The sequence below is a fragment of the Temnothorax curvispinosus genome, unplaced genomic scaffold (genome assembly GCF_003070985.1).
Source record: "Temnothorax curvispinosus isolate PA1 unplaced genomic scaffold, ASM307098v1 QBEX01004709.1, whole genome shotgun sequence".
Taxonomy (NCBI): domain Eukaryota; kingdom Metazoa; phylum Arthropoda; class Insecta; order Hymenoptera; family Formicidae; genus Temnothorax; species Temnothorax curvispinosus.
This window is the reverse complement of record NW_020214489.1, coordinates 37389-59365: the sequence shown is the minus strand read 5'-3', so window position 1 is coordinate 59365 and position 21977 is coordinate 37389. Positions and strand designations below refer to the sequence as shown.

The 21977-nt window shown below is 36.0% G+C and overlaps 2 protein-coding genes across 2 annotated transcripts; one reads left to right on the top strand and one right to left on the bottom strand.

Moving 5' to 3' along the window:
• The first annotated feature begins 54 nt into the window (after positions 1-54).
• Positions 55-5666, top strand: LOC112453813 (transcriptional activator GLI3-like). Its single transcript, XM_025014771.1, has 3 exons — positions 55-655; positions 3273-3416; positions 3503-5666. Exons 1-3 carry the CDS (start codon positions 132-134, stop codon positions 4743-4745), a joined length of 1911 nt encoding a protein of 636 aa, XP_024870539.1. The 5' UTR covers positions 55-131; the 3' UTR covers positions 4746-5666.
• Positions 5667-6785: 1119 nt separating this feature from the next.
• Positions 6786-8974, bottom strand: LOC112453816 (coilin-like). Its single transcript, XM_025014775.1, has 5 exons — positions 8575-8974; positions 8083-8243; positions 7318-7982; positions 7148-7253; positions 6786-7090 (listed from the first exon to the last, which is right to left on the bottom strand). Exons 1-5 carry the CDS (start codon positions 8874-8876, stop codon positions 6960-6962), a joined length of 1365 nt encoding a protein of 454 aa, XP_024870543.1. The 5' UTR covers positions 8877-8974; the 3' UTR covers positions 6786-6959.
• Positions 8975-21977: the final 13003 nt, after the last annotated feature.

Below are 21977 nucleotides of genomic sequence, written 5' to 3'. Positions count from 1 at the left end.
AGGATCGGAGTTGAGTGAGAGAGCGGAAAGCGAAATCACTCGGAAATACCTTCGAGAGAGACGACCGGACGCGACTTTTCACGAGAATCACACGTGTATACACTCACGTATATACATTCGCACGAACGCGCATGGTACCGCGCATAATAATTAGGCCAGCATTAAAACGCGAATTAAAAAAAACGGAGTCACTAATTAAAGCTCGACGATCGAGCGAGACGATCTGCACGTCTTTGGCAAATCGGCGGCGAATCGGTTCGAGTACGGAAGCGAAAGTAATGAAAAAAATGATCGTTTATGTCCCGGGCAGAATGCCAACTCACGTTGGTCCCTACGGCGCCGCTCGTTACCCGGGCACCCTGCTAGGAGCTGTCCCGGGTTTTTATAGCCCGGTACCCAGCTACTCCACCAGCCCGGTCTCGAGCTACTACGGGAGCCTCCAGCACCAACCACCGCTGGACCTTCCGGTTTGGCCGCGGAGGATGCCGGCCGAGGAGGAACTGGGGGCCTCGCCGGCCGCCAGTCTGACCGGGCTGGGGGTGTCCCCGGGTGTCGGCGGGCCCCCGAGTCCGGCGCACAGCGACTCGGACGCGTCCAGCTCGAGCTTGGAACTGGGTACCATCAGGACCGGCGAAAACGCTCAACTAAAATGCAGGTAAAGAAAAAAACATGAAAGAAAACGTTAAACATTTGTTACTTGGACGATTCTTGTGCAACGAGACGTAATATAAAAATTATCGAAGACTTATTAAATATATAATATAGTATTTAAATGATATAGATTAAGTATACATATAGCTAAAAGTTATATGAATTATATATTCTTTAAATATCTTTCGAGAAGTCACATAGATCGCTGGATCGACCGATTGGCTCGGGCATTACTTGTCGGCGAGTACACTGCACTCATTGTCGGTATCATTATTGTATTGTTAGAAGACCAATTAAGATAGGAGTGAGAAAGATAAAGTCACTCACCGTATTATTTTAAAGAAATTTAATATCTTCGTTAAGCGTCACCGCGGGAAAAGTCGATACTTCTGCTTTCAGCTAGATTAGCTTATTCGAATCGCATCAAACTCAGCGTTAGCACTTGTTTACAGTTTAGAACGTATAAAGATAGCATCCCACTCTCCGGTTTCGCGAGATATACGAAATCACGAGATATCTAAATGCAACACAGATTTCTTGTATCGGTCGGTATACGTGAATCCTGATTGACGTCGACTTCTCTTATCGCAAGATAAGCGATGTAATCCTATCGAGCTTTTCTATTTATCTTTCCTTTTCGTACAAATTTATCCGAACCAATTATTTTATCTTAATCCCCGCTCGCATTTTTCTTCCACCTGCTTATCTTATCTCTCTCTCTCACCTACGTACTAATTAATATTTTTCAACGTACACTTTTCTAACGACGTACGTACAACTTTATCTGATACATCTATTAGAAAATGAAACGGCAATAAGGCAATGCGCGCTTTACGCATCTCGTCCCTCTCTATATATTGTTCATCAAGAAATTACCACACTAATGCACTCGAGACAATCAAACGTCGTCGTCTCACTTCCGTTTGCGCTTTGTCGTAGACATTTTGTATTCCTTCTAAACGACGCTAATTTATCTCCCTCGATATAGATGTGCGGATATGTCCATGCGCGCTTACACGTGCCAGTTATATACATACCAGTTACAACCAGTTTTCCGTATCTCTCGGCTGATACCGCCGGAGATCTATACTGACTTCCTCGGATACCCGGAGAAAATTCTGTAATTCATCTCGACAAGTGCATCTACCCAACATCTACCTAGTCTTGGAACGTCCGAGATTAAGAGCTCGACTCGCGGACTCGTTTTCTTCCTCGCGCGCGTTTTTTGCGGGAATTCAAATCTATCCGGCGCGCTTTCTCCAGGGACAGCTTCCCCTCGCGGGACGAGAGGGATCTGTATCTCTAATGGTAAACAGGTTTGCGACCGGCTCGGTTTATATTCAAAGTCTACGCGCTCTTGATAAAATTTAGACTCGATACAAGGCGAAACGATAACGATTGCCTTCGGATAACGAGGGGGAAGAAGGCAACTGGTTGATTTCGTAAAACGATGAATCACACTGATCGCTGCGTGCTACATGTTTAAAACAGATTTTCGTTACAATTATAATTTATATTACACGTATATGCACGATACAGCGAATTCCAAAGCATCATTGGCTTCTATGTATCGTGATGCGAATAAAAGTAGTAAAGAGGGTCTTCTTATTATCGCGCGCAGTTTCGGAGAACGCGATTATCACAAAGAAATTATTTCTTACATGCGACGGACACGTGAAAGCCCGAGCGCTCACTGTGATCACAGTGAATATCACATTCTTTGCTATCAAAACACTTGTCCGTTTCATCAACCATATATCTCTAAATATAGCTTCTTTTATTAAACGCGATCGATCTACAATCTTAATTAATGGAAAATGTGGTTGATCAGAGACTTATATGTACACAGAAAAAAAGAAGTGTCAAATCAAAACTTATAATTGCAACAACCTATATTCCTCTTATAAAAATTTCAACTTCTTTTTCTTGATTGAACTATATGTTTAAAACTATATAAATGACTTTATTCAAGCAAGTTTTCTTCGTTTAACACAATATAATTTTATTTCAAGATTAGTGATTGTTAAGTATATTATAAGTTATGATTTGATTCTTTTTTTTTTCTGTGTATAATAGCACATTATTTTGAGGTCATATTATGTAACGCTGGGTGTTAATTTGTAATGGCTATAATATTAGATACATATCCCGCGAAGATATATTTTATAGTTTGTACAATTCCTACTATTAATCAAATAAATGAAGATAAGAGTCGTCGCAGGTGTTTGGCCAATCAAATCGTTCAAGATTACCTTGATCCACGACCTCCTGTGAGCATATCCGTGCTTCTTAAATTGGAAGAATTTGTTTTCGTTGACTGGAATAGTACCGAAGACTCCAGTCTCTCTCTTGCGATAAACTGGTGTCAAACGGCGGCAATTGCAAAATGGCCGCAATTGGTATCAATTGAACGAGCCAGCGAGCGTTCATGTGATGCAAATTATATTTCGATACTTCAGAGCAGCGTCAGGCGGCTATATTTACATATCAGTCTCTATTGAACTCGCAATTTCGCAAAGCTAAAACAAAAAATAAAACAAATCGAACAATAAAGTTTGTTACGTTTTTCTTAACGGTACATATGTTGAAAAAATTAAATTTGTATTGTCCTCCTTTTACAGATGGCAAGACTGTGGCCGATGGTTCACGTCCCTAGAGCAACTTGCAGGACACGTTGGGAGATTGCACGCGGCGCCCGGTCCACGGGGTCTGTTTTATTGCGGATGGGAGGGATGCGCGAGAGGCGAGCGTGGGTTTAACGCGAGGTAAAACTCCTCCGGATGTAATATTATGCGCGCGTAACACAGAAATCACTTTTCTTAACAAACACTCTCGTGTCTCTTTCATGCAGGTACAAGATGCTGGTCCATGTACGAACACATACGAACGAGAAGCCGCACCATTGCTTCCAGTGCGACAAGAGCTTCAGCAGAGCTGAAAACCTGAAGATCCACGCGCGCTCTCACACCGGCGAGCGTCCGTACGTCTGTCCCGTCGAGGGTTGCAATAAGGCTTACTCGAATTCTTCGGACAGATTCAAGCATACTAGAACTCACGCTGTAGATAAGCCATATTACTGCAAGGTGCCGGGCTGCCCGAAGAGGTATACCGATCCGTCGTCCTTGAGGAAGCACGTTAAAACCTACCGCCACTACGTGAACAACAACGACAAGGTCCAGGAGAAGAGCTTCGACGACAGCAACGTTCAGGAGAAAATGAGATTTGACGTTAATTCGCCCGACAAGCAGAGCAGTAGCGCGCATTCCGAGTCGGACAAGAAGGACTCTAGTATCGAGAGCAGCGTGTCGGGCTGCAGCCCGAAGACCAGCAACAGCTTCGAAGAGCAGAGAAACTTCGTCGAGTGGAACAACTTGTATAATCTTCAGGAACAGCGGAAGGAACAGGAGCAGGTTACCCCGCCGAAACCTACGTACGAGCAGGACGTGAAGATCTATCCGAGGATGTACGATGACAATTACATCATACCGGACAGAATTCAGGTGAATCCCATGTACGCCTCCGGTACCACCATTATCAAGGACTGCTCCGTAGCGTCGCCGCCTCATACGAGTCCGGGTCGAGTGTCCGACACAATGCCGCGCATCGGGATGCAGTCGACGCCCATCAAGACCGAGGAGTCGATGGAGTACACCAAGACCGCCACAGTGGACTACAGGAACATCGAGTCGATCGTCAACAGTACGCCCTGCAAAAAGGAGAGCACGGTTAGTTGCGATCCAGTAAGACATTCGGTGATCAAGCGGGCGGAGGATCTGAAGATGGAGGTGGAGCAGATGCCGCTCAAAGAGGAATTGAAGGATACCAGCGACGACTGCTGCTGCCGGCACAAGTGTTGCGTGCATAGCAACGACAGCATCCTGCAGAAGACCAAGATCCTGTCGGATCTCCTTATTAAGGCGCAGAACCCGCTCTTCCGACATCTATTGAGCTCGGTGGATTTGCACGGGCTAGAGAACATGTGGAGCAACATCGTGGATACGAGTAACACATGCGGCCAAGACCTCAGAGTAAAGAACGAGACCGTCACCGAGATGGAGCAAGACCTGCCGTTGGACTTGACGATTAACAAATAACGAACAAAATTGGCTGTCAACATATAAACCAAAAAGTAGTAGTCGTGTCAATACGAATTTTATCTCATCATTTTTAACAAGATCCAAATCAAACGAAACGCTACGAATCTTAAATGCAGTCAATCGATATGATAATTAACTGAACGACAAAGAATAATTATAATTTATCATGAATGAAAAGTTTCAATCGCATTGCGAAACCAAATATATTTTAATACCTTATAATGTGAAAAAGATGACGAGATAGGAGCAATCCATGATTGGACAAGAATTTGCTCAATCCATAGCTATTTAAAAATGATTGCACTAATCGAAGGTAACCATTAATCAAAGGTAATCGAAGCTTACCGGTGCAACTCGACAATTTAAACAATTTGATCGATTACTTGGAGACGATGTTTCCACTTTCGAATTGGCTACTAAAATCGGATAGCTGAAACAATAATGGAAGTTAAACTGAGAACTTATTATAAGACTGTAAATATATCTGAAAAGTACGTACAGAAATGTGAAATAATTGGCTTCTGCCCCGTAATTTATCTATTAGAATTGAATTTCAAGAGTTATAGTTTTTATAAAGTAAGACGCTTAACAATCATATCTCAGTACTCAATGTAAACAAAACATATGTATCATATGTATATAGAAATTTATATGTATGTATATGTATGTGTGGCGAGTCAATTGATAAATGAATAGAGTAAAGTGCCCAGAGAACATTAAGACATCTTATAGACTGTCTAAAAGACATCCCTAAAATTCCCGAGACGTCTTATAAAATTGTTAAAAAAGAATCTTATAACATCTTTAAAACGTTTCATATTCCGATGACGATTAGAACGTTGTTTTAAAATGTCTTTGAGATGTCTTATTTTCATTTTTAGATACATTGCAAAGCAAACATTAATAATACAAAAGTGCGTTAACAAGAAAAAGATGCAAAAGAAAAACTCATTGCTTTATATATAAATAATTTAATATTTACATATATTATAATTTTGTTAACGATTTATCTCCTATTTCACACATATATATGTATGTATATATGTACATATATATGTACTACGGTATTCATAGTCGGATCTTATATTTAAGATCTTATGAACCAATCACACACAGAGTATTAGCATCTTAAGACAGTCTTGAAATAAAATCCAACTATGAATGCGGACCTATATATGCTCATATATATTTATGTATATGCATATATAATACATATATATGTATATAAATATATTATATTTGTTACAACATATATAAAGATATATATGTATTATAATAGATGCAGGCCAGTTTTTGTCATTAGCAAAGAATGTAAGTATTAAATTATTGATATACTAATTACTTATCAAGTAATTCCAGTTTTTCTTTCATATTCTTCTTTTTATTAACGCCTTTCCGAAAAGCTTTGCCTTTGTGTCGTTATAACATCGACTAATACAAAGTATTGGAGTGTCAGATTTTAAGTAACAGTAAAATTTTTATAAGCTATATTATATCCACATTGGCCATATGTCATATATTCTAATCAATAAATATTATAATCGGTAATGTGTAAATAGTTGTACACGCTCCAAAAAATGTAAAAAATAATATTTAGCCATCTTTTCAAAGTTTTTAAAACGTCTTTTAAACACACGTGTTGTCTGAGGTGCCTTTCTCTGTTAGCAGAACATGTTTAACGATGTGAATAAATAAAAAAAAAATATTTATGTGTTGTTTTCCCCTCCCTTCGCAGTAAATTGTTTGCGTAATATAATCATAGCTGCTTGTAGTGTAATTAATATAAGTGCACATGATGATATTAGATATTTGTAAATTTTATAAAGTTAAAGAATTTATGCACGTGAAAAGTTAATAAAAGATGTTTGCAAAAAAAAATGTCGATATGGGAGTATTAATGATTAAATGCGCGCACACGCACGGTAATATTAATTTAATTACTTTTTATTTCTAAAACTAGCGTATGGCTCAACTAAACATGGTTTGTATCATAAATTCAATATTAATGTGAAATTAGATCGCGTATCAAGTGTCAAAACTATTAAACTTTTTTAAAAAACAACGAATTGTAGTGATATAAAACTGAACGCGAATACAATTCAAACAAAAAATTATGTAAATTAATTAACAAGTTAAACATAAAATACACAGTTGCGTCTTAAACAGAATGAAATTAAAATACGGGAACAAGTACGTATAAAACGAAAGAAATTATGAAATTAAACGCAGTTCTATCATCTGTGAATAATTAAGTACAAATGTATGTTCATCAGAATGACTTTTGGACTCATCATCTGAGACGGAGAACTTTCCCAGTGGCACTTGGACTTCATGTCTACCACCTGTAAATAATACGGAGTTATTGAATATAGTTGCAATATAGTTGAAAATATACCTACAGAGTATCTGAAGAGTATAATTTCCAGACTGTGCGCAAGAGCCTACTACTTCAGCAATAATAAAATTAGACATCTGAGGCGTGTAATCCGCGCCAATCTTTAAAGTCTGAAATTTAATGTCGTTTAGGAAAAGATACAGTTAGTTTTAATGTACAGTGTGCAATACATACTTTGAATGCAATAATGTCATTAATCTGTGGTTTTCTCGTCATGACTGGGATCCTCTCTAATGTAGTATACAAGCTTTTATAACATGGTACTTCTTTTTTAGATTCCTTGCTACATAAATTTTTTTCTATGCTATCCTCCATAACTTTATTTAAATTTTTGCTTTTTATCTCGTCATTTAACATACTTTCCGTTTTAGCTCCGTTTTTTATTTTTTTGTTTACGAATGTCATGGGCGTCGAAGTTTGTCCTAATGCTAAAAGTGTAGAAAGATCTCTAGAAGACGATGCTTTGCTTAAGGATTCATTTTTAGATACTTCTTGTACTATTTGTTTCGCTATGTCATGTTCATCATTTTCCATATTATCAAACCGTATATGTTTTCCTGACGGAATCGTATAGGAATCTATTATCTTTGGTTTTTTTGATTTTGGTTCTCTTGGTAAGTTTTCCTCAGTTGTACCAGGAGGTGTCACAACGAGCTGAGATCGATTTTTTGGCTTTCGTTTTCGTACTCGTTTCCTCTTTGCAACAATAGAATCTAACATGCTACAATCCGCTGTTAAATTGTTATCTGTGGTCTTAGAATCTGTATCATCTGCTCCACTATGATCGACCGCTGTGTCACTAATTACACTGTAGAATGTCATATCTCTCGTGATATTACCTAAAATACAAGCAATTTATCAGTAATCTCACATTATAGAATAAACATTATTTTGCTTCATGTATTTATATGCAATACAGCATAAATGAAATAAACCTACTTATGGGACTTGGTTGAGTATTATTAGAGGTGTCATTAGACATATCCTGTACAGTTATTCCTGTTTTAATATTTGTCGTCTGGACCTGCATTTCACCTATAGAACCATTGCTTGTTTCTACATTAGGAGCTTTGTCACTTATCCCCGATCCAGGAACTACTCTGGAATTAATCAGATTGTTAATCAGAGCATATAATTAACTGAATTATGTTCTATAACTAATCATATGTAATTAATTTGGGATAACGCGAGGCTCTATGTGAAAGCAGTCAACTTCGCAGATCTCGAGTTTGATCCTTCATCCCAGATGCCTTGGCATAAGAGGTTGAAAGTTAAAGAATTGTGAGTGACGGAATATAAGATGAGTTGAACTGCTGACGCGATTCTATGACATAGTTAACTAATCAAAACCAGAAATTGTCATAATCGAAGTATTAATAATAAAAGTTACAAATTGTAAAAAATATATCGATAAAATAAAACTGTACTAACAGGATTGTCTCATTCTCCTTGAGTATACGCACATCCTCGATCGGAGGCAGATATTCGGTATCGTTCAGCAACAGGTGAAACGGTTCCGCGATGTTGAACAGTTTGCTGATATGCTGCTTCATATGAATAACCTGCTGGATCTTCGTTCCGTCGACGAATACCCAGCAAAATCGACGCGCATCGTCGAAGAACTTGGACAGGTCCACCTTCAGTCGAAAATGTGGACGCTTCATCGTGACTTCCTCCACAGTTGTCATTACGGAACGTTGATCGACACGCATAAGCGACACGTGTGCCGGCATGAACAGCAATCACAAATCACAACATCACAACAACGTGATCGTCAACCGGGTCAACCCGCTCCACGGCCGGCGCTCGCAGCGTTGCTAGAAATGTCGCTTGTTTTCGCGCATGTGCAATGGCATTTATAGAGGCGGACGCATGCAGTGTATACAGGGTGTCCCCTTTAAAACAATACGTCGAATAAAGGCCATTGCACGTAACAAATTTTAGTTTTAATCGTAAGGCCGTAAGAAAATAGACCAATCACACTCGATTATTCTTCAAGCGCGAGAAGAATAATCGACTTGGTCTATTTTCTTACGGCCTTACGATTACAACTAAAACTTTGTTAAGTGCAATGGCCTTTACACGACTCGATTTATGCCGAAGTTATAAACATCGAATCTTATAATTACTGATGTTACAGCTCCTTGCACAATAGGCGACAGCGACAGCGACAAAAGGTTGCCGACAAAGCTATATATCTTTCGCTATGGCTATCGCCTATTGTGCAAGGGGCTTTAATGGCCGTGTTCAGCAGACACAACTGTTGAGTTCGTCTTATCAACACACTGCGTTGATTGGTTGGTTCTAAAAGTAAGAGCCAATCACGTTCGACTGCTACTCAGTGGCTTGGTCTGCTGAACGCGCCCAATGCCGTGTAAACGCCCTTTCACGACGAAGTTATCACATCGATTAAACTGATTCTGAATCAATTACAATCGAATATTATATCTTACATGTATTGATAAATATTAACTTATTTTATATATTATATATTTATATTATATATGTTAAATATAATCTTATAATTTATTTTTAGCGTTCTTTAAAATAGCATTGCTTAAATTTAAATTGTATAAAATTTCTTTTTTTATGTTTGCTTGTATTTCTATATACTAATCCATATACTAAATATTATAAAATATTAATAATATTAATAGTATTTCTATAATATAAATTTAAGGATTTAATAATAAGAAAAGATTATAAAAAATCAATGTATATTTAAAAGTCAAAATTTTCGGTATAAAATACAATTAACAGTTTCAGTAATAAATGTTGCTTGTTGTTATGTATCATTAATATCGGCATAATCCATGTTTTCCGATTAATGCAGCCGATGTGGATATCTGATAGTATTAGAGTAATTAACTTAATGAAGGTATTAATTAATAATAATATATATTACAAAAATACTTTGCACAATATATCATGTATCATTACTTTATACTTTACATTGTCGCGTTAATTTCGACATTTGTCTATATACGTCAATTTAGTAACAAATCTTCTTTTAGTAAAAACCTTCAAAAATTGTGATGCTTGTCTGTGTATCGCTTTGAAAATATCATAATCCGTAATGTTGCTAATTATTCTACCTATTCTGTCCATTTTGAAATTTTTGAAAACCTGCATTTATGTAGAGAACAATAAACATGTAGAAAAATGATTCAATTTTTATTTAATCTAAAACTAAAATTATCTCACTTTGAAGATTTAAACGGTTAATAAGATTTATAAAAAGTAATTTTTTTATAGGTGTAAGTTATCCCTATTTTTGTATATGTTTAAATTATATCTCTAGTATTTATTGTTGCAACATGAAAAATGGTATTGCAAAATAAATTGTGTTACCTACTATCCGCATAAATTTAATTACAAAATACAAAAGTAAAAATATTAGTAATTAATAAGATTCAAGTGATAAGTAGAAATTAGCCGTAGCAAAACCTAAAATCCGTATAATTTTTATAATATAGTTTATTAACGCCCAATACATTTAAATTAACCATATAAACTATTCAAAAATAAAATATGTGTGCATGTGTGCGTACGTGTGTGTGACAAGTAATCTCAAAGTACTTGGTGCATTTCTGCATTACTCCTTTAATCGCATTAATATTTATAAAAAGTGATCAGAAGAGTAGAAAATCTAATAGAGAAATAATTACTTAAAATGGTATAATAATGCATACCCTTCAACAACGCCTACTTTCTCTTCTCAAATCTATAAATGTATCCATATCCATCTTCGATTTCATCAATTGAAGATTCACTCAGTTGAAGTCTCATAGAATCTTCATCAGATTCTGAGCTTAAATAGGACCTGCAGTTACACAAGAAGTGATTAAAAAAATAAAAAATGTAATAAAGGAATTAATATTTAAAATAATATAGACTCGTGTATTACTCGTCAATAACGCCTGTTCTCTTTTTCCTCAAATCTGATATTTTTGCTTCTGTCTCTGATTTTATTAAAGCCTCTGTCAGATTCTGAGCTTGAATGGGACTTGCAAATTATACAAAGAGTTATTACAGAAGTAGAAAATGAATTACAATGGTTAATATATCAAGTGCTACGTGCCATTAACATTTAAAGTACATACGTTTTTTCGGTACTTTTTAAGTGCGTACGTGGGTCTGTTACGTTCAACGCTATTTTTCCCTAAAGTATGTTCCCTTAAAGTATTTCAAAAAATCTAAAAAACTTCATAAAACATCTGTCTACATTGTAGTTAACGATTCTATAGTCATTTTGATAAACATTGTTTATTTAATATCTTCTGACAAACTTGTAAGTTTTACAGTTACGAGAAGATATCATTTTGGCTTGGACACTGTAAACTCACGTATGCACCTTAAAAGTTAAGCATATTATTCAATTATTAGGCCAAAACATTTATTTTTAGAATTTAAATTCTTTCAATGAGTATTATCAATACTTAAATTTAGTATTTCCAGTATAATATTTACATTTATAATATATAAGTTTCTATTTATATTTGCACATTGTACACGTAAAAATAAGTTTCTATAACTTATTATTGTTGAAAGATAAGATATACTGTACATTGTACAATGCAAATCACTTAATGTTTTTTCCTTATTTTATCGTAAAATACGAAAATAAATATTTACTTTAGAAAACGCTAATAATATAATAAATTTACAAAGTATGTAGAGGAGACCGGGGCTAGACCGCTAACGGGGTAAATCCGCAAAATCAAATATCTCGGAACCTGTATATTGTGAACTCGCTATTAACATTGTAAACGCTGCTTATGGTACCCATGACCAACGGAGTTTCGGCAGGTTATCTGCCGTGTTATGATTTTTACGAGGGCAAACGTGTTTTTGGAAGGTAAAAGTGAAATTTTCTGCGCGTGGAAATATTGTAATATCTGCAATAATATTTGCTCTCCGAGGTACGTGATTATAAAGAGTAATGCATGCTGAACACGAATCCAGTGTAGTTTTTTCATTATCGTTAATGTCTAATATTTCGTGGGCGATCAAACCTGAAACTTATGTTTGGGGCTTATCGCGCGTGGATATAGAGCGGAATAAACTAAATAAAAAAGTTCTCTAACAGTTTTGTTCCTTTCACAATAATTAATGAGAAATTAAAATAAAGATCTAGGAATAGTCGGCAAATTGGATCCGTAACTTCTCAACCTACATGCGCATGCATCGCCGCAATTCAATGGCGAATGTAAATGCGTTGGGAGGAAGAATCAAGTTTCAGCCTTACGTGCCGATGTCGCAAATTTTACGTACGGGGTAAGGCCAATGCCAGGCCAATGTAGAAGAGCGCTTTTACCATGGGTCATTGACTGTTTAGGGTAATCCAGAATGTTTAGGTTGATTCAACTAGTATCATGTGACAGTTATTTCGTTCGTTGTTTATACTTCGTATCTAGGTGGTAGTCATCAAATTAAGTCCGTAGTCTCGAAACGCACGTGACATAAATGATTTTCGTGATGCGTTAATAACTTTTTAACTATTTAGAAATGTTTTAATATTGTTTTTGTAGTAAAATATACACTTACTAAAAAAATTAGGTGTAACTTTCTAGCATCTTTTGTTATTTTTTACTACTCTACAGATAATCATATGTATCATTTATTCTTTTTATTACGTTTCACCGTTTTCTATATTAAGTGCATTCGATTCGGGGCATCATGGGACACCCAATGCTGCGGCACCATGGATCACACACGCCACCAAGGTTGATGATAGATTAATGATATATGTTATTTTTGATTGACGAAAACATATCAGAAGTTAGTTTTTCTTCAAAAAAATGATATTTCAGTAGTGGGTTTTGATATCTTTGTTTGTTCTACCCTATCCTGAACAGTGTCTTAAGAAAACGTATAAAATATAATTTCCTTTCAACTTTTGTAACTTTTCGTTATTTCTTAAATAAATAAACCTAGTTTTTGTGTGTGACTTATATAGTACAGTGCTCCAGTGACAGACCCATATATGGTGTCCCGGGTACGGGGCACCTTGGGTCATTTCTCAAAAAATGTGTTTTAATTTTTTCTCAAAAACTAATCAATATTTGCCAAATACACTAAATAAATTTTAAAATATACATAGTGCTTTAATTATTTTAAAAAATTAGAAAAAAATCTTATATTTAAAAGTACTCTTCAATGTTTGAATTTTTGTGATGGCTTATAGTGGCCCGGTCTCCCCTATATATGTAGGTACATATGTGTATATACAATATAATAATGATATAAATATAAGTAAAATTATAATATAAAGAATTGTATATAGTTTCTTGGATATCTATGGATTTGATAGAGATTGGTAAATCACAAAAAAAAGATTGACCGCACAAATAAATGTTCCGTAGCGGCACATCAGACGCCAATATTGTTTGCATAAATGCAATTTACGTTGATAAATTATAGTATTTTACTTTATATTTAATTTGTAATATATATTTAATTTTATTACGGTTAATAATTTAAGCATAGCGTATATAATTACCCGTCACTTTCCTTTATTTCTTCTTCCTGTCGTCCAAGTAGCTGTGTGCTTGTTTGTATTGTACTTTCGTTTTGTGGCTCATTCAAGTGAAAATCGTTGTCTCTCATTGAGCTTGAAGAAGTCGGTGCAGGTCTGTATTTAAATATGACAACTTTGTTTAATCAAGTAGAAAAAGCAATAGAGTAAATATTTATTTGCATGCGCTTTTTATATATTTGTCAAAATATGTAGAAAATTGATTTTGTACTTTTTCTCGAGGAATTATACAATAACCCAAAACCACACACATTGTTGTTTCAGTCATAATTGCATATAAATATTACATATATATATGTATGTGCCGTGATAAAAACCGGAATATTTATATTTCTATTTATTTATTATTTCATTATTGTACCTGCTTTATGTTCATACGTTTTAATATTTTATACGTTTTTGGCTGAATACTTACTTACAAGTACGCAAGTGTTTCTCGAAATAATAATGTTTTATAATTTTCTGACACGTTTTGCATTTCGCATCCCTGCCATTTACGTCAAACTTGTTCCATATGTTCGACTTTCTTATCACATTTCTATGAATAAAATTACATTTATCAGAGTGATCAATTCTCAAATGTTTTATTAAAACGTGCACTTAAAAATTATTAATATTTTGTACTAATTGCATGTCGCTGTTTGTCTTGATTTATGATACTTTGTAATTTTCTAGTATGTTGTCAGGTTTTCGAATATTTGTCTAATTTTGTTATGTTATGTATGTCCATAAGTATAATATTTTAATTCTTGCTTTTTGGACCACGAATAGAGAAAAATTTTTATAAATATAATATTTGTGCCATGATGAAAACCGGCCTATTTATATTTTCATTTATTTATTATTTTATTACTGTACCTACTTCATCAATAATTTATACGTTTTTAGATGAATACTTACTCACAATATCCCAAGTGTTTCTTTAAATAATAAGTATTATTGTAATGTTTTGTAACCTTCTGACATGTTTTGCATTTCGCATCCCTGCCATTTACGTCAAACTTGTTCCATATGTTCGACCTTTTTATCACATTTCTATGAATAAAATTATAATACATTTATCAGAGTGATCAATTCTCAAATGTTTTATTAAAACGTACACTTGAAAATTATTAATGTTTTGTACTAATTGCATGTCGCTGTTTGTCTTGATTTATGATACTTTGTAATTTTCTAGTATGTTGTCAGGTTTTTGAATATTTGTCTAATTCTGTTATGTTATGTATGTCCATAAGTAATATTTTAATTCTTGCTTTTTGGACCACGATTAGAGAAAACTTTTTACAAATATGATATTTGTGCCATGATGGAAGACCGGCCTATTTATATTTCCATTTATTTATTATTTTATTACTGTACCTACTTTATATTCATCATAATTTATACGTTTTTAGATGAATACTTACTCACAAGCTCGCAAGTGACTCCGTAAATGACAAGTCATATTGTTATGTTTTATAACCTTCTGACACGTTTTGCATTTCGCATCCCTGCCATTTACGTCAAACTTGTTCCATACGTCAACTCTTTTTTTAACATCTCTCGCATTAATAGAGTGCCATTTATCAGGGTGAGTACATTTTAAATGCCATATTAACATGTTTGGCTTATCCCGTTTAAATTTTATTTTTCTGTTGCAATGATTGCATGTTCCTTCGTATTTTGATACTAATACGTAATTCTGTAGTATAAAGCCACGTTTTGGATGTGCGTCTAGTTTGGTTATGTTATGTATATCGCATAAGTGATCTTTTAACTTTTTCTCTCGATCGGGATAAGAAAAAACTTCTTCACAACTTACACTTACATTACACTTTACTGAATCAGAATTTTCTTCTAATGTATAATATTTTGCCAACCATCTTTGTCCCCTCATTTTAACCGTTCTGTAGGTATCGCAAAACGCTTGACACTAAATGTGATCACTTGATGTAATTATTTGAAGAAGAGTTTACAAAATTACTCGTAGAAGATCGAAAAGAGAAATATGATTCCTCTTTCCACACAAAACAAAACTCAATAAATATATACCTTCCAAAGACTTTTTCAAAGCGTTTAAAAATATAAATCTCACAACACGACGATTCAAGTGTGTTATTTTTACAAATATGAAGAATTTGATGACTCAACTGTTTGCGATAATTTGCGCAACTGTTTGTCCGTTTTACGCGGACAATTCGTAAAGCCACGGAAACATTTGTTTTATCCTTAATCTGGTTATTAATAGATTTGTCTAAGTCGGAGCGAATACTCTTCCCATCTTGCGAAATTTATTATCTCCGTTCGAGACAGAGCGTTCATCTCGACGCACAGCTACCGATAACGTCAGTAGTAATATTTAGTCGTCAATTCATGACATTCTACAGGTTCATTTCCGCTCGCTACTTTTTTCATGTATTGGACAAGGTGGTCAGCACATTCTAATATACATCTTTAATTTACCAGATGTAAAAACAGGTGACACATTTATTTTATTCTCAGAGCGGTCGTTATCTTTTCAGTTTCAAAGCGAAAAGATTTTGCGACAGCGACTCGGCCTGTGCAAAGATAGAAATAAAATAAATTTAACTCAAAATTATAAATTCTACCATAACTTACTGACTTGTTTAAGGCTTTGGGAGGCAAAATGTCATGAGTTTTCAGGGTCCATATCCCTCAGTAGGTCCAAAAAAAAGGTGATTTTTGTGAATTTTTTGTGGAGAAAGTAAACAAAATAAATTATTCAATATTTTTGGATTATATTTATGATATTTTTAAGTAGTTATACAAATTTTTTCAGCCCATTTGGCGAAGCGGGATACTGGGCAACGGCGATCTGTGCGCGGAATATGTTGCTCCATGGCGGAAGTCCTCCAGGTCGTAAAATGTTTCTGAAACATCGAATTAATCGATTTTCCTGTTCAGTACAAGTGTCCCTACAGAGTAGACTACAATCATATCGATATATGCAATATTTAATTTTTTATAAGCAAAAAAGTATCGAAAATTTATAGTAAAAATTAATTTTTCTTTTTGAACTGCCGTTATTTTATGAATTTTTATTCAAAATAATTTTTTTTAGTCTACTCTATAGGGACACTTGTACTGAACAGGAAAATCGATTGATTCGATGTTTCAGACACATTTTACGACCTGGAGGACTTCCGCCATGGAGCAATACCTATTCCGCGCGTTGCCCAGTATCCCGCTTCGCCAAATTATTTAAATGGGCTGAAAAAATTTGTATAACTACTTAAAAGTATCATAATTATAATCCAAAAATATTGAATGATTTATTTGGTTCACTTTCTCCACAAAAAATTCACAAAAATCACCTATTTTTTAGACCTACTGAGGTAGGGGAGAGGAGGCTACCTTGTGACACAGGCAACAGTGTTACATTGCGATTATTTTGCGATGTGTACGTTTTATGTGCAATTTTATCTGTGGTTATGCTTTATTTATGTGTAACTGAGATCATAATAATCTGAAAGAGGGATTAACACAAGAAGTAAAAAAAATACAGGTAAGAATCTCTTTCGACCATACTTAAAAAAATATTTTGTCTCCTAAACTTTTTGTAATATTTATCGCTGCGGTGCGTATAACCTAAGTATGTACGCATGTATTTGTAGATTAGTTCGTTGCAAAACGTATTATATGCATTATAAAACAATTATAAGTCATTAAATATATAAATTTTGCAATAAATGTGTCCAGTGTTGTGTGGGGTACCTTGTGACATAGGCTAGACATACAGCAAATAGGTTATAGCGTGATCTATATGTGTGGTCTATTTTGGTATTCTGCAGATTATAAGAAGATTGAATGTCTTTTCAAGATGGACAAAACGTCAAATGCAGAAAAAAAAACAAAATTAGCACAGTTAAGGTGGACGAGGCGACAATGAAAGCTGCAGCGCTGTTTCAAGTCGTCAAAGGAAATCAAAGCATTCGAAGCACAGCAAAATCTTTCAATATCAATCACATGACACTAACAATAAGTCGCTGGGTCACTAAATATAAAGAGGCCACCGAAGAGCACACTTTATTCTGCCTGTCACACAATACCCCATCAGTTGGGTAAAGTGTGACATTTTCCATATTTTCATTACATTAAGTTATTTACAGATTACAATATTTTTTTATTCATACTAATACGTCTATTTCATTCCTAAAGGTTCAATATAAATTCCAATAAAGTTATTTTTTACAAATTCCACGCTAAAAACAAAAATTTATTGCTCCGAAAAAAAAGTGTCACAAGGTAGCCTGGTCTCCCCTATATGGACCCTTAATAAATTGTTAAAGAGATGCACACAGTGTACGTCTGATTTTTATGTATTCTTCGAATGCACTTATATAATAACTTTAAGTATTCTCACCTTTTCGGAAATGGGAGAGCCTCTATTACCGAAAATGAAGAAATCTTTGATAGGGACATCCTTTATTAAATCCAGATCATTTACAATAAGAATTGGTGTCTTTCTAGCAATTCTATACCAAATATTGTGTATGCACGCCGGTCGTCCTGATAGTGGAAAAATTTTACATTCTGGACCACTTATTTTTTGAATAATGACGTAAGTAGAAGTCGAGGTAGAAGTATATATATAGTCAACACTTTCTCTTTATAAGTATACCACTCTATACTTTACTACAATGTCACGAGGAATGTGGCGCGTGTGGCCATGGTACGACTACTCCGAGTCTCAGTCAAATTCGCTCCGATTCGAGTCGAAAAGAATATAGAGGGGGAAACGATGGCACAGGGCCGTACAATATTACACGAGATCTAGACATATGTGTTAAAATAACTTTAAGACGTGTTCATTTTTTAAAGTAATTATGTTAAAAGAACTCAAAATAATATTTAATTTCTAAATGACATATATGTATAAAGTGTTAAGTTATCACGTTGACATAATTGTAACACATAAAAATGTTAAGAAAATAACAACATAGCTGTTGTACGTTAATTTTTACATTGAAATAATAATCAAATCTTGGTAACACATAAAAATTTTAATATATGAACTGCAATGTGCACACGATTTTTTACTGTGTAAAATCTTTAAAATTACCGTGGTAATTGTATAATTCGGTATCGGCCGTGAATCAGGAACATTACGTGACTTCTAAAAGTCAAAAGTTGATGTGAGGTACTAATAAAGAGTAAGAATTATGGCGACTATGCCACAGAATTTCGATGATTTCCATTGTCCAGCAATCTTCAATTTGCTGTCACTGATAATTTTTACTGATGAAAAAAAAAATTAACAATTTGTTATATAAACCTTCGTCTTGTTGTAGTTATTAAGTTTTATGAAATTCAATTAAAATATGCTTCTTTAACAAAATATGAGTTTAAATTACATTTGATGAATATTAATCTTAACCTTAAAGTGCATAAGTGGATTTACGGTGTCCGAACCAAAGTTGTATCTGCTCGTAACTGTAAAACAAGCAAGCCTGTCAGAAGATATGAAATAAACTATGTTTATCAAAATGACTATAAAATCGTCAACTACAACGTAGACAGATGTTTCATGAATTTTTTAAAATAGATTTTTTAAAATAATTTTCCGGCAAAAAAGAATTAAGTATGTTATAGTCAAAACTCTCTCAACGCGGCATTTCTAGGATTAACCAGTCATTCTGTGAAATGATTGTCCAATCCTGCGAATTATCTAAGCGTCTTGATTTTAAGCAGTTTCTAGGAATAGGCTAGAAGTTAGATTAATTCTTTTATGCAACACGTGCATGGAAAGTGCCCTATTACGCACGCTACGCGTGCGTGATAGACCACTTTCCAGGCACTTGCAACATAAAATAGGGAGTGTAAGCCGTGTGTAAAGATGAAAATTCCCGGGTGCGGAGTTTACGCACGAGCCGAAGGCGAGTGCGGTAACTGCACCCGGGAATTTTCATCTTACCTCACTTGTTACACAAATAACTATTATGCTTTCCGTCTATTTGTGTACTGTTTGCACACATATATCAGCAATTAAATTACAGTCAGTCATTAAAAGAAAAGCGGAGAAATCTCCGTCGCAGGATTTCTCTCCGCCTCAAACGTCCCCCCCTAAGAAACCATATAAATTTGTTCCGACGAGTAAATTCGTTAGCCCACACCCCATAAGGGTCGTGCACGTAAGAAGTCAACATATTTGATTTTGGACTCACCTAAGGGCAGAGACACTAGGATCACGCAAAAGGCTACCAGCGAGCTAAAGGAGTGGGAAACCGATGAACTGGCTGAGTACGTGGGTGACTGTCTCTCCAGATCCGTACTCGCGCTTAATAAATGTTCTAATATCCAAAATATGCTTAGAAACCACTTGGAGGCTGGTCTTTTAAATGTTTCTAGGATTACTAAGATTCTGGTGGATCGGCTGGCTGAATCTGGAGATACCGCATCTTTCAAAGTCTAAAACACCAATCTGGCGGCCTCAAGAAGGATGAGGAAATTCACAAACGCGAACTTTCGCTAAGAGAAGAAGAAAACAGAAAGTTAAAGAAAGATCTGGAAAATTTTAGCAAAGAACTCAAGAGAAGGGGACAACATCTCCCTGATCCAGAAGTAAATCCAAAAAATTCGGACAAAAATGAGGGGAAACAAGACAAACCTTCGGAACTCCAACTCGGACAACCTTCACTTCCTAAAAGAGAGCCGAAGCCTAGAATAATTCTACAACAGAGACTAATAGACAGAGTTGTCAGGACAGACTCCAAGTCTGATTTGGAAACGGAGAGTGCGGAAGATAACAACACTCCGGTTCCAGAAACCCTTCTTGGAAATAGGCAGCTACATAAGAATTGCAAATCGACAACTCAGTTTAAATTCCCGTCCCTTCGCGTCGAGGAAATCGCTGATGATTCTGGTTCTGCTAAAAAAATAAGAGCTATGAACGAGCAGATAGCGCAAATAGTAGCTCGTCAGGAGAAGCTCTGCGCAATGCTCGCAGCTCACTCCGATGAACCGCCGGACAGAACAGCACACTGAGAAAGAATAAGAAACCAAGGAAAACCCCTCTCAGAAACGAGATCTCAGAGATCTCTGGGACACCAGATGGAGAGGTCGTGGGTCTGCGTACACCTACTGCACCTCTATCTGGAGATAACGGGTGAAGTAGACGACCACTTATGAATGATACAAAAGAAGCTGATACTGCGAAAAGGAGACCTCGTGAAATCCTTCGTCCTCGCAGACCTCCTAGGACAGCGGCGGTATCTATCACCAGTTCACCAGCTTAAAGTCTGACACCACCTATGCGGACATAATAAAGCAAGCGAGGGAAAAAATAAATCTGGACACACTTGGCATTGAAACCTCTAAGATTAGAAGAGGAATTAACGGAGGGGTAATAATAGAAATTCCGGGCACGGACGGAACGACCAAGGCGGATACTCTCGCGGGAAAACTCAGAGAGGTTCTCGATACGAACGTAGCTCGTGTAACTCGCCCTACCACAATGGGCGAACTTCGGATTTGGAACTTTGATGATTCCATTTCCCTGATCAATATCACAAACGAGATATCGATCGTGGGGGATTGTGATGAACATCTCGTCAAGCTGGGTACGATTAGAAAAATGAATAATGGACTTAATTCTATTTGGGCAAAATGTCCACTGTCTGCAGCAGCTAAGATAGCAGATGCTACAAGCTGAAAATCGGCTGGACGGTTTCGCGAGTACAACTGTTGGCGGCGAAACCGATACAGTGCTTCAAATGCTGGCGTGTCGGCCACGTCCGCACCACGTGTAATTTCCCGGAAAACAGGTCGGGAGCATGCTTTCGTTGCGGTGACAGAGATCACCAGATTGGTGCGTGTCAAGCCAGCCCTTGCTGCGTTTTATGTACAGACGCGGGTAAGAATAGCAACCATCGACTTGGCTCGGTCGACTGCTATGCGGTACAGAGGGAAATACCTGGAAGAGGACGCAAATTACAACAGAAATGACCCTGTTCTTACAGATCAATCTAAACAGAAGCAGGGAGGCTCAGGACCTCCTTGTCCATCATTCGGAGGAGATGGAGACTGCTGTTTGCGTAGTCTCCGAGCCGGCCCGCGCATCCAGCTCCCTCCAAAATTGGTTCTATAGCCATGACAAATTAGCGGCTATCTTTGTTAAATACGAGGATCACTGCACACCCCGTGGTCTTGGCGGCTCAAAGTCGGAGCGCCGTTATGATCCGATTTGGGGATATTTATGTTATATCGAGTTATATCTCGCCAAACGTTGGCTTATACGACTATATTGGATTCTGTTAAGGTAAATCAACTTAACTCTCTATGTATGTATCGCCATCTA

What these genes read in the sequence shown, in the direction of transcription:
- LOC112453813 (XM_025014771.1), top strand. Translation starts at nt 132, where the DNA reads ATGGTACCGCGCATAATAATTAGGCCAGCATTAAAACGCGAATTAAAA. An exon ending in AACGCTCAACTAAAATGCAG is followed by an intron (nt 656 to 3,272) that starts GTAAAGAAAAAA and finishes CTCCTTTTACAG; the next exon opens with ATGGCAAGACTGTGGCCGAT. An exon ending in GAGCGTGGGTTTAACGCGAG is followed by an intron (nt 3,417 to 3,502) that starts GTAAAACTCCTC and finishes TCTTTCATGCAG; the next exon opens with GTACAAGATGCTGGTCCATG.
- LOC112453816 (XM_025014775.1), bottom strand. Translation starts at nt 8,876, where the DNA reads ATGCCGGCACACGTGTCGCTTATGCGTGTCGATCAACGTTCCGTAATG. An exon ending in AAGGAGAATGAGACAATCCT is followed by an intron (nt 8,244 to 8,574) that starts GTTAGTACAGTT and finishes GATTAATTCCAG; the next exon opens with AGTAGTTCCTGGATCGGGGA. An exon ending in TTATACTCTTCAGATACTCT is followed by an intron (nt 7,091 to 7,147) that starts GTAGGTATATTT and finishes TATTATTTACAG; the next exon opens with GTGGTAGACATGAAGTCCAA.